General features: G+C 34.9%; 1 protein-coding gene across 1 annotated transcript in view; it reads right to left on the reverse strand.

Annotated features, from left to right (window-relative positions):
* Window positions 1-15,747, reverse strand: part of LOC149782000 (kinesin-like protein unc-104) — a 196,319-nt gene that overhangs the window by 63,836 nt on the left and 116,736 nt on the right. The window contains exons 26-32 of the mRNA XM_089933404.1: window positions 13,676-13,764; window positions 11,119-11,224; window positions 10,100-10,277; window positions 8,123-8,213; window positions 7,220-7,338; window positions 5,236-5,328; window positions 2,858-2,920 (exon numbers count right to left, since the gene is read on the reverse strand). Coding sequence (XP_089789530.1) covers window positions 2,858-2,920; window positions 5,236-5,328; window positions 7,220-7,338; window positions 8,123-8,213; window positions 10,100-10,277; window positions 11,119-11,224; window positions 13,676-13,764 — 739 coding nt within the window. The remainder of the gene's footprint in view (window positions 1-2,857; window positions 2,921-5,235; window positions 5,329-7,219; window positions 7,339-8,122; window positions 8,214-10,099; window positions 10,278-11,118; window positions 11,225-13,675; window positions 13,765-15,747) is intronic.

Raw genomic sequence — 15,747 nt, forward strand, 5'->3', positions numbered from 1 at the left:
GGAAAAAATGAGTATATTATAATGAGAAAACTATTGCACAGTATTTGTTATACATGTCAAAGCTGTATGCTTTAGCCAGACAGCATGAGGGAAAAGTCTGATCCCTAGCATTGTTGTTGTTTGGGGTTCAATGCCATTTTTCAATGTATGATAGGTAATATATGGCAGCATGAGGGAAAAGTTTGATCTCTAGCATTAAAAGTCTTTGTTGTTGTTGTTGATGATGTGAGTTTCATGCCATTTTTCAGCACACACTAGGCTAAACATGGTGGCCGGTATAGCTGATGGAGGAAGAATCCAGGGAAACCCTGGTATGAACCATCGACCCACTGAAAGTAACTGGCAAGAGAAGCCTTGAGTGATCCAGTAAATACTTGCACACAGCACACAGTGTATGATTGTTATTTTAAAGTGATCATTTGTATTATTAGGTACATAAATGATACCAAATATCAACAAAAAATTGTTTCTTAAGAATGAAGTCTTAGTATGGCTGACATCACAAAGTCACATGCATCAAACCAGTAAAAACCAGCCAGATCATGAATGTACTGTATATACATGCTTACAAGAAAGACCCAATTCCCAATAACAGAGACCCTGATCTGTCAACACATAATGTGCCAGTATATCAGGGTCTATGTTGTTTGATAAGGGCTAATCAAATCCCTTAGCCTGATGTCCCAGACTATTCATTTTCAGTCAGACAAGTACAATTTGCAAAGTGCTAGCCTGGGACAAGTGCTATTTTCCTATTTCAAAACAAGATGGGCAAGTGCTAATTTTCATACTTGGATCACTTTTATCTACCTCCATCTGGCCCTCAATGCCAAAATCTACCTCCATCTGGCTCTTTATACCCTCTGGGCATTCTGAATGCCTAAATCTACCTCCATCTGGCCTTTTATACCCTCTGGGCATTCTGAATGCCTAAATCTACCTCCATCTGGACCGTTATACCCTCTGGGCATTCTGAATGTCTAAATCTACCTCCATCTGGCCCTTTATACCCTCTGGGCATTCTGAATGCCTAAATCTACCCCCATCTGGCCCTTTATACCCTCTGGGCATTCTGAATGCCTAAATCTAAGTTATCTTCATATATTCATTCACGTTCACTACAATTTGACAATTGTCCCTTGCACAAGTTCTATTACTGCTCATCTGCATACTGGCTAAGCAACTAAATTATCAGCCAATGAAATCATTTCAAAACAAAACAAATCTGGTATGATTAATAAATTAGCAGTGCTTTAAACAACCCAGATACATTTCAGCAGCTCACCCTTTGATTTTGATCAATCAAGGCAATGCAGTGAAATCACTGAAAGGCACTTTACACAAAAGTGTCAATTTCCTTTATAAATGATGGCAACGAGTCTTCAATTTTTTAACTGATTATGCAGTGGATCAACTTAATGTGTGATACTGTATTTCAAGTGATGCCGATAATTAAGGTGCAACCAGTGTTTGCATTTGAACAACAAAATTATTATGATCACTCTATTTAAAAGTCATTATCCAATGAGTTAAAATGAGATACGAGTTTACTCAATTAATTTCACAGAGATGGTCAAATGGAATATTGTGAGAAGGAAAGTTCACATAAAAGCAGAGGGATAAAACATACAGCTGCCATTCAGTCTTGAGTTACCTATATCTCCAAAGGGACACAAGCCAGACTCTGTGACAGCAAATAATATAAATTAGGGCACAACTAAAAGACAAAAAACCTTCAGTCATATTGAGTTGACAGTTATCCATGATTTCTATTCACCGACAGAAGGAAAGATGTATTGAAGCTATCGCAAACAATATCCCAAACTAGCATGGCTTGATATTCAACCAGTGTATTTGTCAATGGAACTGACAAATTCAGGATTTAATCAATCATGACTCATGACAGTTTTTAACCTCATAAAGCCTGTGCAGCACAGTATGTACATGACACTAGCCAGCATGTCCAAAATATCCCGAAGTTGGAGCTACTAACCCTTCAATAGAAATGACTTTTGAAACTTAAAAACGAATTTAGTATAGAGTACACCCTAGCCCAATATGGAAAACCATTTTTTGATATGTAAATGCTGTGCATGCCCAGGAAAAGAACAGTCGCAATCTTAGTGTAGATTATAAAAACAGACCCTGCTCTGTTAATTGATAAAGCCTTGAGAGACAAAGCTATGCAATGTCAAAATTCCGGTACTTCATTTTAATATCTCCTGATGGAAGTACAAATGCTACCATATCATATATAAGATACCTTTAATAAACAGTAAAGATCTTGGAAGAAATGAATTTGTACAACATCTTTTCTTTTGTTTATTCTATGAATTATAGTGCATGCATCTCATCAAATCTAGGCAAGAGAGGGTGATTGTAAGTGAGACAAGTGAATTTTCTCAAACACTTGTCCTGGACAAGTGGGTGGAATTTTTTTTATCAGTCATGTCATTTACTAATTATTCCTAACAAACTGTATAAACTCGGATCTGCCTGTGCATTATGTAATGACAGATCTGGGTCTATGAAGTTTACACTTGGATCCAACTTGTATGCAAGTAAATACAGTAGCTTGATGAATCTTGCTCCAACTTTATCAATCTGTTACTCATTTTTTTATTCTAACTGAACTACATAAATGTCTACTCTTTTCTCATTAATGTCATTGTTTTAATGAGATATCAGAATAAAAGAGAGATTAGAATAATAATGAAGAACTATACATCAGAATGTCATGGCATACATTCCATGTGTGACTGCCACAGCAAAGAAACTAGCAGACTGGTTAGTACAAGGCAACCATTCCCAAAGTGTAACACAGTATAAAATACACTAACATTCTATCCTATCTTACCTTATTCCCAATGCTTTACTGATATCTATTAATAGACTGGTATGCCTTTTCTGTTTCTCTTCCCTAATAAGCACAACAGTAAATTGTAGGCATTCAGTTTCATAAACAAAAGCATTTGGCAAATAACAGAGTGGCCTTGAAATCAATCATAAAGATGCAATTATAAGATATTTTTGTGACACACCTACTCAGTGTAATACATAAACTAAAAAAAAATCTTTCAGATATTTACATATAAATCAAAGATCAGAACTTAATCAAGCCAATAGGGATACCTCTGTATGTAAATAAAGTAAAATATTTTGATACCAAGACACACAAATTGCAAAATAAATCACAACTTTGCAAGCAAAAAAGAATATATAGGAATCATATTTCTCTGTGATACACATCCAATTTAAACTAACGTGTTCATCATTAATTTGCACCAGAACCATACATTTTTAAAAAATCAAGTTTAGATTTTTTAAAAATTAGCTTTTATAATATAATTCAGTCATTACTGAGATAGTGAAGTGGTCATAATAAACTGGAAGCAAATTATCATTTAAACTTTTATTTGTACATTTAAGTGGTTTCATTTGTTAAAAGATGTCACTACTCACAGAATAAAAGCAATTCTAGTTGATGATTTCTTTTTAATTCTCAAACTTCACCTTGTCTGGTGTACATTTTTTTCTTTGCAGTCAAAAACTGTAGGAATATGCTTAAAACTAAATCTGAAGAGGATAAGTGGAGATATTTCATGAACATGGGTCAGATCTAAACTGAAAAAAATGACAAAGTGAATAATTGCAATCTTTCAAAAATCATTGGGTTGAAGATCCAAACAAAACAAGTGAAATCTGAGTACAGTTTTTCTAACCAAACAGATAAAGAGACACAATCACAAAACCGTAGATGCAGATATCAATACAACAAAAGAAACACAAATGGTGAAATAACCAAATTGTGAAACATTACTTTGTATAACCATATACCATACATGTAGTACTTTTTGTTATGTACATGTATCTTATGAATCAAGTTACATCACTCTGCAGTAACAATGTTTTTGAAACTGGTAAATGTAAATGCAGATCACTGGAGCTTGAAATATAGGTCACAGTGATTCAAGTACAAATGAATAGTGTGGTGACTTTCATGAAGCATACATACAACAGGTTACACAACTATGCAGGCAATAGTATCTCAAAAACTGAGCTCAACACAAAAAAGCAGGTCAGTGGAGAGTGAAATATAGGTAAAAGTGAGCTATTTTTAACTTAGGGCATCTACATACCAAGTCACATGAACATTAGTCTGTAGGCAACAGAGCCCAAGAAATTAAGCCAAAATTAGTTTAATGCTGGTCAAATGTGGTGGTGAATACAGGTCACTATGACTAAGTTTTGACTGAAGGGTGCAGCACTTATGATGCATCTTTATCCATGAAGTACATGACTCTGCAAACAACACTGTTAAAAAACAATGATAAATGAAAACTGTAACCCGAAACTAAGTTTAATGCAAAGGCAAGCGAAAATCACTGAGCAATGAAATAAAGATCACACTGATCCAGTTTTTATTAAATAGATTTACATATCAAGTTGTAAGACTATAAAGCAATAGTACCTATGAAAATGACCTAACTGCAAACCTTAATCAAAACCTGAGCTCAAGTTTTCTACATCCTTGTACCTACAGTTATAGGGGCAAGTAGTCATGTCTTAGAATGAACTGTCTTATCTTCATTTTGATTCATGTCATGTTTAAAATCTATTAAGTGGTTGAGGAAATAGAGGCAAACTGTTGACTCCAAAAGTGACTGCTATGCCTTGCTTCCTACTAATATGGGCTTGAAAATAAAAGCATATAAAAGGAAACAAAAAAGGAGCATACAGCACTAAAACTTATTTTTATTAATAAAGTGGACAACATTTATGCAAATTTAATAACTAAGAAACTCAAGGACTGATGCTACAACATGTGTGACAAATTAATGCAGGTATAAATTGTACAATCAATTCGATACTGTAGGCCAGACAGGACAGATCCAGAAAACTCATCATGAAAATTGTAATATTCATATTTCTGTAATCTATGCAGGCCAATGTTTTTTGCAAGTTCTTGTGTACAATTTTCCTCAGAACTTTTAAAATCAATTTTTCCTTATGCATTTAACTTGCAAATTTCTGCACATAAAGTATTGTTCACTGAAAAAGCCAGATTCTGCATAGACTGCAGAAGAAATATTTGTGAGAAGCATCTCTTAAGCATACTCATTAAATATTTATTTATTAGTTTTTTTACTGTTCTATTCTGTCTATCCTGTCTATTAGTGGGGTAATACTGAACGTAACCTGTGTAATGTGCACAAATCTACATGTATACACTACCTTGGTGGAGTAATAACGCCATATTTGGGGGATGGCACAGGCTTGGACACTGGTAACATGGGTGGAAAACTGCGGCGAGGGGCTGGTCTTATACTGAAAGTACAATCAATTTGTCATGATTGACATAATAACTACACTGTGCACATACGAAGTCATTATTGGGGTAAATTTAATTAGATTTAAGTTAATCAAAACAAACAAACACGAATCATATTGAAAACAATGTCCTCAACACATGTATGTACATATTAAAAGATTCAGCTCATCTGCAATCTGACTTGTATTCCAAGAAAATCTCATTGTACTAGACTGGTTGTAACAAGAAATGTGGGCTCAGTGAAGGCAATTATTTCTGGGAGTTTGTGAAGGAGCTAAAGAACTGGCTCTGGAGTAAAACCCAATTTGGGAGAAGATAGGCATTTTGGGGCCATGGTTCATCCAAATGATGATGGTTGGAAGCTTGAAATTAGCTCCTTCAAAGTAACATCTCATGTAAAGGTATGAAAGCTGATTTAGACTGCATCTCAAATAAAGATATGAAAGTGATTTACTGGATTACATCTCATGTGAAGATACCAAAGAAATTCTCTCAGTCTTGTATTAGCTGAGGTAAAATCCACAAAACGCACATCCAGGACAAGAAACAACATTCACATTAAATTGCACCAGAAGAGGCAACATCAAATCTAAAGATATGAAGTTTATTGACAAGGGCTATAACTCTGTCTATACAGGTACAGATGAGACAAAATCCATAAAAGGCACAGCTAGATCTAAGAGACAATATTCTGGTGAAATTTCACCAGAGCATATTAAATGGTTCTTGAGCTTTGCTGGTTATAAGCAACATTCTCTGTTCCCATGCAAAGACAAGTAGTTCCCCCACATAGGTCATAACTCTTGTCCAACATAGAGTGATGCAACTAAGCCCATAAAATGTACAGTTAAGTCTATGAGACAATATTCTTATTTATTCAATCATAAATGAATCAGAATACATTGAATGGTTCGAGAACAATACTGGTTACAAACAAAATCCTATATAAGGACAAGGACTTGCAAAAACCCGCCAAAAGCCACATCCAGTTGGATGTGGACTCAATAAGTTCAATGATTCGAATCACTCAAATGTGTGGTAGTTGTATGAGATTGAGACTGGTAGTAAATTCCATGCCAAGGTTGACAAAATGCTGTGGATTTTTCCCAGGTGACTAGAAAACTAATATGACATAAAAAGGATAGAAGAATCATACCTGCCATAACATGAAATGTCATGCAAAAAATGATTTTTGACTCCCAAACCCCTGATATGGTTGTGTTTTTAAAAACATGATTTTCAAGAATCTTTGTGGATGAGTGGGTGGAGAAAATCAGGTATTGTTTACAACCACTATACATGATCAAAACATGTAGAAAGAGTAAATGGACCGTCTTAGAACCCACGTAAAACAATCCTTGCAGCCGCTTATACTGCAGATTATCATGGAGCCAATTAAACAATAAGGCACTCAGAAATAAACAACCACTATTTCACAGATTACTTAACAGGTTGGGAAAAAACCTGGATGATGCCATGTCAAGTCCTTTTGAATATTGCTAAGGGAGAGCCAGTTAGGCTAATTTGCATAGGTAAAGTACACAAGTGGAAAAACACAATTAATGTTACTGTGATCGAACAACATATTTGAAAGAGACAAGAATTTCCTTGAGAACAGGTCTTCGCTCTGTCCAAAATAAAGGGACGAAACTAAATCAACACAGGCCGATTTAAGTCTATAAGACATTATTGTACCATATGCCATCAAAATAAAGTGATGAAACTAAATCCACACAGGCCCATTTAAGTCTATAAGACATTATTGTACCATATGCCATCAGAACATGCTCAATGGTTCTTGAGCCATGATAGTTTCATTGATTGTTGAGAGTAGGTGAAATAATTTGAAAAACATTAAATCAACTATGAACTATTGAGTATACTCACAATGGTGCCTCTTTTGCCTGCTCATGAAGTGGGTGTTGCTGGTAATGACCAAACACCTCAAACACCAGGGGCTGGGTCTTTATGTAGTCAATGAATGACTTGGTCACCGTTACTGTGAACTAAATACAGAACAGAACAAGTCAGAGACCTGCAACTTTGAAGCCACAGTTATCAACTCTGTACTTAAAAAAAGATAAGCTATTAATTATATATCTATTGTTAACTTTTCTTTTGGCACAGGAACTCAATTTTTCAATTACAGTATGAGAAAAAGACTGCATTGGCATATTTCTCTTGAACAGCACTGCTTTAGAACTTCAAGACAAGCATGCAGTCTTCATACTTCATATCTCATGAGATGCAAAACATCATGGGTCAAAAGGCAGGAAGTTAAGGAGCAAAAGTTTTTTTCTCATTTGTTATTGTTCTTACCACAATCAACATAAAAAGGTTTTTTAAAAATAACGTAAAAAAATTCAAGATTTGGTTGAAAGATGTGGAAAAAATTTAATGTTAAAGTAAAACTGCTTATTTGCCATCAGATAGAAAAGACTAATACATGGATATAAATGAGATACAAGCATGATAAAACCTAAGTGTGGCAAATCAGCTCTCCACGACCATGCATAAATTATACTTTATAGATGTGATTCTATTGTTAGTGAGCAGCAGAAATAGATAAATCTTTGATGAACTGATGAAAGTTAGTCAGGACTTGCTGAGACTTTTATATGTTTGATACATGACTGGTATGGAACACTCTTCTCATTTCCATAACAGTATGCCTCCCCTCCTCCTCCATAAACAAATGTCCCATTATGAAACTGTACTCTGAAACTCAAGAAAAATGTTTTGACGAACAGACAATACAAAATCAATCAGCAGTTCAGTAACGATACGTACGTTCTGTACATGGTAGAAGCCCAATGGAGGTCCCTTTCCAGTGTTTTTCAAGGGTTCTGTAGAGAATGCTTCATCATGTCTGTGTAAGAAGCTGAAGAAAAACAAAACACTTTTCTGCTTTAAACATGCATGGTACAGTAAACATTGGAAATTCTAGTTTTTAAAAAAAAACATATGCCAGGGTATCTAGCAGTTTTAAATCTCCAGAGAAATCTAAGCTAAAATCCTAGAAGCCTTGACAACAAAAATATAAGAGCTTCCATTGTGAGCCATGTCTTTTTTCATGGAGCGGTATCAATGCAATATCTTGACTAATGCAAGACAATATCAGTAAAGAATTATGACTTGCCATACTGAAACAAACCTTAAATTTTTAAAAAAATAATCTATAAATGGTATTTGCCTTTAGACTGGCTTGCACAAGCTACTTTTTAAGATGAAAACAAAAACTTGTAATAGGCAACCTTCCAACGAATGAGGACAATTCGATCCTCTCACAGGCTGGATGTTCTCTTGTGTGTTTAATTCATAATCCAATTAAAAAATAATCTAGCTGGATAGGGTGAATATATTGGAACAAACAGTCTGAATGTGTCAATATGATACAGATACTCATGCCAAAAGGATTCACAGGGGCCATAACTCTATGAAATGACAGAAAATACTGAAAATCAAATTTGATTTAGGTCTTCCTAATAAAAAGCCTCATGCCAAAATTTGTCCATTAATTCCTTGAAATGAGCATAAACAAAATTCTGCTGCAACTTAAGGGCTAAGGTCTGTGTCAAACAAGGACCATAACTCTCATTACATTTTGTTGTTGTTGTTGTTGTTGTTGTAGGGTTTAACGCCATTTTTCAGCACAAGATAGGCTATATATGGCGACCAGTATAATTGGTGTAGGAAGAAACCTGGAAAACCCTGGGAAGAACCACCGACCCACGAGAAGCTACGGGCAGGCTTTCTCACGTACCCATGTTAGCCGAGCCTGAGATTCGAACTCACGCAGACAGAGGTGAGATGGCAGTGATCCGTAACAGTAAGCGCTTTAGACCACTTGGCCACTCGGGGCCCCCATTAACTTTTGTGGGCAAATTCTGAAAATCAAATGTTATCCAGGTCTTCTTCATCTAAGGTCCCATACCAAATTTGGTTTGAATCCCTGAAATTATTCAAAAGTTATTGAGCAGAAATAAAATAGTGACTGACAGACAGAATGCCAAGCCAAACAGGGGACATAACTCCAATAAATTTAGTTGGAAAATCATTCAAACTGAACTTAACCTAGGTCTTTTTACTGTAAATATTTATATAAAATTGGTTTGAATCCATCAAGTCCTTCAAAAGTTATTAAGAAGAAAATTATGATGCAATAGAAGGGTAAAGTTAAGTCAAACAGGCCAAACCTCTGTCACATTTTTAGGGAAATGGTGAAAATCAAAACTGACCTAGAGCTTTTTAATGTAAAGCCTTGTACAATATTTTGATCAGAATTCATTCTGTAAAAGTTAAGAGTGGAATGAATCCACAACAAATGGGATAAGACAGATGGACACAGGAAACAGTATATCCCCCGATCTGTTGAGAAGTTCAACTTTTAGGAAGGACATGAAAGGACTTGACCTAACGAATACATAGTGAAGTTCATGATACAGGGTATGAGTAAGAAACCCCTTACATCTTTCAGTTGAACAACATGGTTTATGGTTTATTTACTTTTCTTGAATATATTAAATATCCAGGCCTGGCAAAAGTGGGTATGTGAGAAAGCTTGCCAGTAGCTTCCCATCACTTGGTGGTTCATACCAAGATTTTCTCCACTGGCTGTCATGTATAACTTATCATGCACTGAAAAATGGCATTAAACCCAAACAACAATAACGACATTAAATATCCTGGCTCACTAATCAATGTAGTCTAAATTTTGACCCCTTTATCAACAGGTTAATACAGAATGAAACTAAGAAAAGAACTTACTTGAATTGACAGAAGATGTCAGCATATTCTGGAGAGATTCCAGAAGCCTGGAGAACAGTCACCCGGAACATGAACTGGGATCCTATCTTCAAATGCTCAGGAAGTTCTTGGACATCAATTTCTGGAAACATGTCCTTCTGACTATCCAGTTTCTGATTCTCCTCTGACCTTTTGTTTTCTGACAAAGAAATAAAACATATCAGATAAGTTACTCTAGCAACATATTTATTTTTTTATTACTTTGACGACCTACCATACAGTTGCTTACAAGTTGAGCCCAACTACATAAGGTACTAGCAGATCTGGGTCTTTGTAGTTTGTAAGGAGTAATCAGTAGAACAAAGAACATAGACCCTGACCTGCCAGTGCATTACATGATAATAGATCATGGTATGTAGTTGGACTCTATTCATACATGAATATATATGGTAGGCCTTTGGTAAACTCCACCCTAGCAAGTAATAGTTCTGAAGTTATGCATCTTGTATCTGTGTTATGTTATCGGGCACCTGTATTTTAATTTGGTTTAGATTTGACTGAAATTGTAATCTGGCCTAGGCCATTTTTTTGAAAATGGTTAAGGCATGATTACAAACATGATCTGCCCATGTTCAACTGTCTGGAAAAGGCAAGTTTAAAATGGAACAAGATTTTAAAATAGAGGTCCTTATAGAGAAAATCTTACTGAGGAAACAGACCTACGTAAATGTCAAAACTCATTAAAAGCTTGCGAGAAACAAAGGATATTTCCTAACCTGGATTTTATCAACAGCTGATTAGTCTGGACTTTACCCAAGTCTTGAATCCCGCAATGTGATTGGATGAAACTGAAGCCCCACTTAAATTTGACCAATAACATGTCAAGTCTATACTTAAACTATAGGATGTGCTGCTGAAATTATGACCTGACCAAACGATCAGTAATTAAAATAACTGAGCTCCAGTCACATAGTAAATACACTTTATATAGTTTTGTTTAGAAGAAACATGCGGTACGCTGTAAGATCAGTAACACTTACCATAATCTTTGTTGTCATTTTCTGGGGAAGTTCCTTCTCCTTCCACAATCCTCAACTCCTCCCTAGATGAAACTGGGGTTGTCTTGTCAGAAAGGGTAGAATGCTTCTGACGAGACAAAGAAAACATGATGGTTGCCAAAAGAAAAAAATTGTCAAAAGTTAAATTAGAGTACTGCTGACTAAGCATTTATAACAGCTGATAAGAGATAGGTTTACACTGTGATAACAGTGTAATGTGATAACAGATAATTTTACATTGTCTATGTCAATGATATGAAGAGGCCCAAGTGGGCCTGATATTGCTCACTTGTTGCACATAATAAATGACCAGTAGTATTGCAAGACAAGCCAATGTAAACTATTTTCCAAAACTTGATATCATGACAATTCAACCCATTATGGTTGACAGGTTGCAAGACAACCTCATTTTATGTATTGTAACTTCATTATATGCAAGAATCTCAACAAGAATTGTTTATTTCAGACTTTGAAATCCATACATAAAATGAGATACATAGGCTGATCCAAATTCTTTCCAAAGATAAATGCATGTTAGTATGTATGCATATGTACATGTAGATTTTGACAGGTAACAAGCCTAGCCAAGCACATTCAAGATAATCTCATTATTGTATCTCACTTATTGTTACAGAACCTCACTAATGCATTCTATTGTTGATGAAACTGGATGGTGAAAAAAGCAAGCAAAATTTGTTCTTCTAAGTGTTAGAAAGCTCAGCTAAACAGATGCAAGATGACATCATTAATATAAATAGATAATCCTCCTCAACAAAGATCTTTATTATTCAAGCTATGTACCAAATCTGATTGAAATTCTATAGAAAACACAGCTTATAATGAGGAAAAAAACCTCAGCCAATTAGATGCAAGACCACCTCATAATACATTAATTTCAGACCTAATAAAATGCATCCTCATAAAATGAGCCCATTCAACAAGATGGGATTTGTATTTACAAGCAAAAACATATGTAACCCATCACACAAATTTTAATGTCATTGACAGAATGAAAGGAAGCATGCTGAATAAAATGGAATATGGATAGGTGTGTAATATGGACAGTCTCCGATTTATAATGTCTGCATCTAATCTTGCTCTAATATTAATTAGTTCCATTCATTTAAATACCAAACAGAAAGCTTCTGCTTTCCAAAAATTCAAAAAGTTTGAAATTCAAACAAAAGAGGAGCCATAAGGATGAAATCTTGGACCGAAAAGTGAGAAATAATCTAAAAACAATAATTGGTCTTTGTAAAACACTGTAGACCCAAACAGTCCAGGTCCCAAACTTCAAAATAAAATAAAAAAATCTGAAAAAGTGCTATAATGTCATGAAAATCTAATCAATTAATCTACATAGACCTTCAAACAGGTATGTCAAATTTAATTTGTTTGCCTAAAGTGATTTTTGCTAAATCATGTTAACAAGGTTTAGTTAAGTCCAGAAAATTCACAACTGTGTAATACATAGAAAATCTGCTGTAATATGAAAATCTAACCAGTTCATTTACATATTAATACAATTATACTATCAAGTTAAGGTTCATCAAAACAGCACGAGTCACAAAAATCTGTCCTACCGGGCGAGTAATGACTCTTTATTGAAATATTACAAAAATTTAAATCAGTGTATGAAATAAAAAATCACAGGCATATTTCCAATATTACACACTGTTGTTGTCTGTGTCTGTTACAAAGATGACAATGTAGAATCTTGTAATTAAATTTTCTGAGAAACTGGTCACAGATCGTCTCAATTAACTATATTCAAACTAGTCTCAGATGGTCTCAATTAACTATATTCAAACTAGTCTCAGATTGTCTCAATTTACTATATTCAAACTAGTCTCAGATTGTCTCAATTAACTATATTCGAACTAGTCTCAGATTGTCTCAACTAACTATATTTGAACTAGTCTCAGATTGTCTCAATTAACTATATTCAAACTAGTCTCAGATTGTCTCAATTAACTATATTCAAACTAGTCTCAGATTGTAACTGGTTTCAATTAACTATATTCAAACTAGTCTCAGATTGTAACTGGTCTCAATTAACTATATTCAAGAAAAAAGTAAAATTAGTTGCCTGAAAAATGGTATTAAATTACAGGATCAAATTAATTCAAAATCTTGAAAAGGAAGGTGGATAAGATGCATTTCATTTCACCAAAACAGATAAAAAAGCTCCATGATATCAAATGAAATATAATCTGGTTTGGAGATTAAGCTACTGTAGGCCTATGTTTGATTTCTGAAATTTATACAAGTAAGCATTTCTTCATAAGCCATGGAGGATGTCACTCTGAAGATTGCATACTTTTGAAGCCCATTTCTCCAACAATTCAATGAATCTTCCACCCTAGCTACATGTTCTTCATTGCTAATATGCCTTATTGAGACAATTGTGAATTTTCAGTCTATATTATGAAAAACTCTTTCAAGACCTTTTCACACTGTAGCCAGCGGTATTTTTTATACATGATATTGTGACTCTAGAAGAATGAAGTAGTTTTGAGAAGCAACCTAAGTCACCTACCTTGTGGAAGTAATCATCATCACTGAAGTTAATTTTAGCATTGCTAGATTGTCTGATACCAGTTGCATACTCTGGAGTTTCTTCTTTATCTGAAATAATTAGTGAACCATTCATCAATATCTGTTACATAGAAATTCACTCTGACTACGGACTGAATCATCATGTAAGCAAGACATATATGTATTTCTATATCATGATCATGTGATAAATACCATTTTTTTGTGGGAATCAATTTTCAGAGCTGTGTGAAAATGGAAAATTATGTTGGTATGAATCGGTGAACATGTCCTACTTTTCTTTCCATGTCAATCATTGTACTTTGGGTCTTAAAATTTGGGATCTGTAGCAACTTCAAAATTGTTTAAAATGGTATGCATGAAAATAGTGAATTCAAAGTATGTACAGGGTCCATATGTCAAGCTAACAAAAGTAAAATAAAAAAGAATCTCAAATGAGTCCAAACACTATGTTGTTTTGGGTTTAGTGCCATTTCTCAGCACAAGATAAGCTATACATGTCAGCCAGTATAACTGGTGGATGAAGAACCGAGAAAACCCCAGGTAAGAACCATTAACTCATAGGAAGCTTTCTCACATGCCCACATTGGCTGAATTCAAGACCTGAATCCATGCAGACAGAGGTGAGATGGCAATGACTGGTAAAGGTGAGTGCTTTAGACCACTTGACCACCTCCAAACAATTTAAAAATTTGTAAACAAATGTCAGTCAAAAGGGACTGGTGTTCTACTGGCCAAAAGGAATATCCAGGTACCCAAGATAAGACTGATTCTTCTATTGTTGAAATCATCCATGATCTTCTTGAGCAAAAACAAGGTTCTCAAGATGGCCACCATGGTGGCCCAATGGATATATGTTCTGCACCCTTTCATTAGGATCACCCTTTTATCTAAAGGTTTTGGTGAAAGGCCCATGTCCATATGACCAACCATTATGGAGGAACAGTCATAGCAAGATTTTCAAGATGTCCATTGTGGTGGCCATACTGGACATCTGATTGGCATCATTTTCATATAGGACCAATTAGAGACCATAAGAAGCATTCTGATGAAAATCCCATGTCAATATGACTTTTTGTTTAGAAGTAGTAATACCAATATTTTCAAGATGGTGGCATCTTGGATCTCAGATTGGCACCATTTTATTTGGGACCAAATAGATATCACAGTCTACTGGTAAAAAACTAATATCAATAAGACTTCCTGCTTGGGAGTAGTAGTAATAACACAAGTATCAAGATGATTCCCATGATGCCCATATTGGATGTAAGACCAGCACCATTTAATTCAGGTCCAACCACAATAAAAAAAGTCTTTTGGTAGAAACCCCATGTTGATATGGCCATCCATTTGGGATAGTTAGTGACAACAAGATTTTCAAGCTAGCTGTCATGGTGGCCATAATGGATATAAGATTAGCACCATTTTTATTTTAGACCATCTAAGGACCATGAGAGGTCTTTTAGTAAAAACATCATGTTGATATGTCTATTCATTCAGGAGTAGTAGTAATACCAAGAATTTCAAGATGGCTACTGTGGTGGTCATAAGGGATGTCCAGTGGTATCATTTTCAGTTTGCCAACTAGACCGTGGGATGAACAAGTATATAAAGTTCCAGGCAATCCTCCAAGTAGTTTATGAGGTGTAGTGATAACAAACATGTGCTAACAGTTGATGAATGACATGCCATTCTTATACTTTTCCAGTCCATGACCACTAAAACTAAATATATAAAAAATAAGACCACAGTAAGCCTTACATAATCAGTCTTAAGACCCATTCTAGGTATCTAAATATCTGATAGTCTTAAGACCCATTCTAGGTATCTAAATATCTGACAGTCTTAAGACCCATTCTAGGTATCTAAATATCTGACAGTCTTAAGACCCATTCTAAGTATCTAAATATCTGACAGTCTTAAGACCCATTCTAGGTATCTAAATATCTGACAGTCTTAAGACCCGTTCTAGGTATCTAAATATCTGACAGTCTTAAGATCCATTCTAGATATCTAAATATTAAATATGATCTGCATGGATTCAACAGTTTATAA

This window comes from Sinohyriopsis cumingii, chromosome 15 (assembly GCF_028554795.1).
Source record: "Sinohyriopsis cumingii isolate HCF-2022 chromosome 15, ASM2855479v2, whole genome shotgun sequence".
Taxonomy (NCBI): domain Eukaryota; kingdom Metazoa; phylum Mollusca; class Bivalvia; order Unionida; family Unionidae; genus Sinohyriopsis; species Sinohyriopsis cumingii.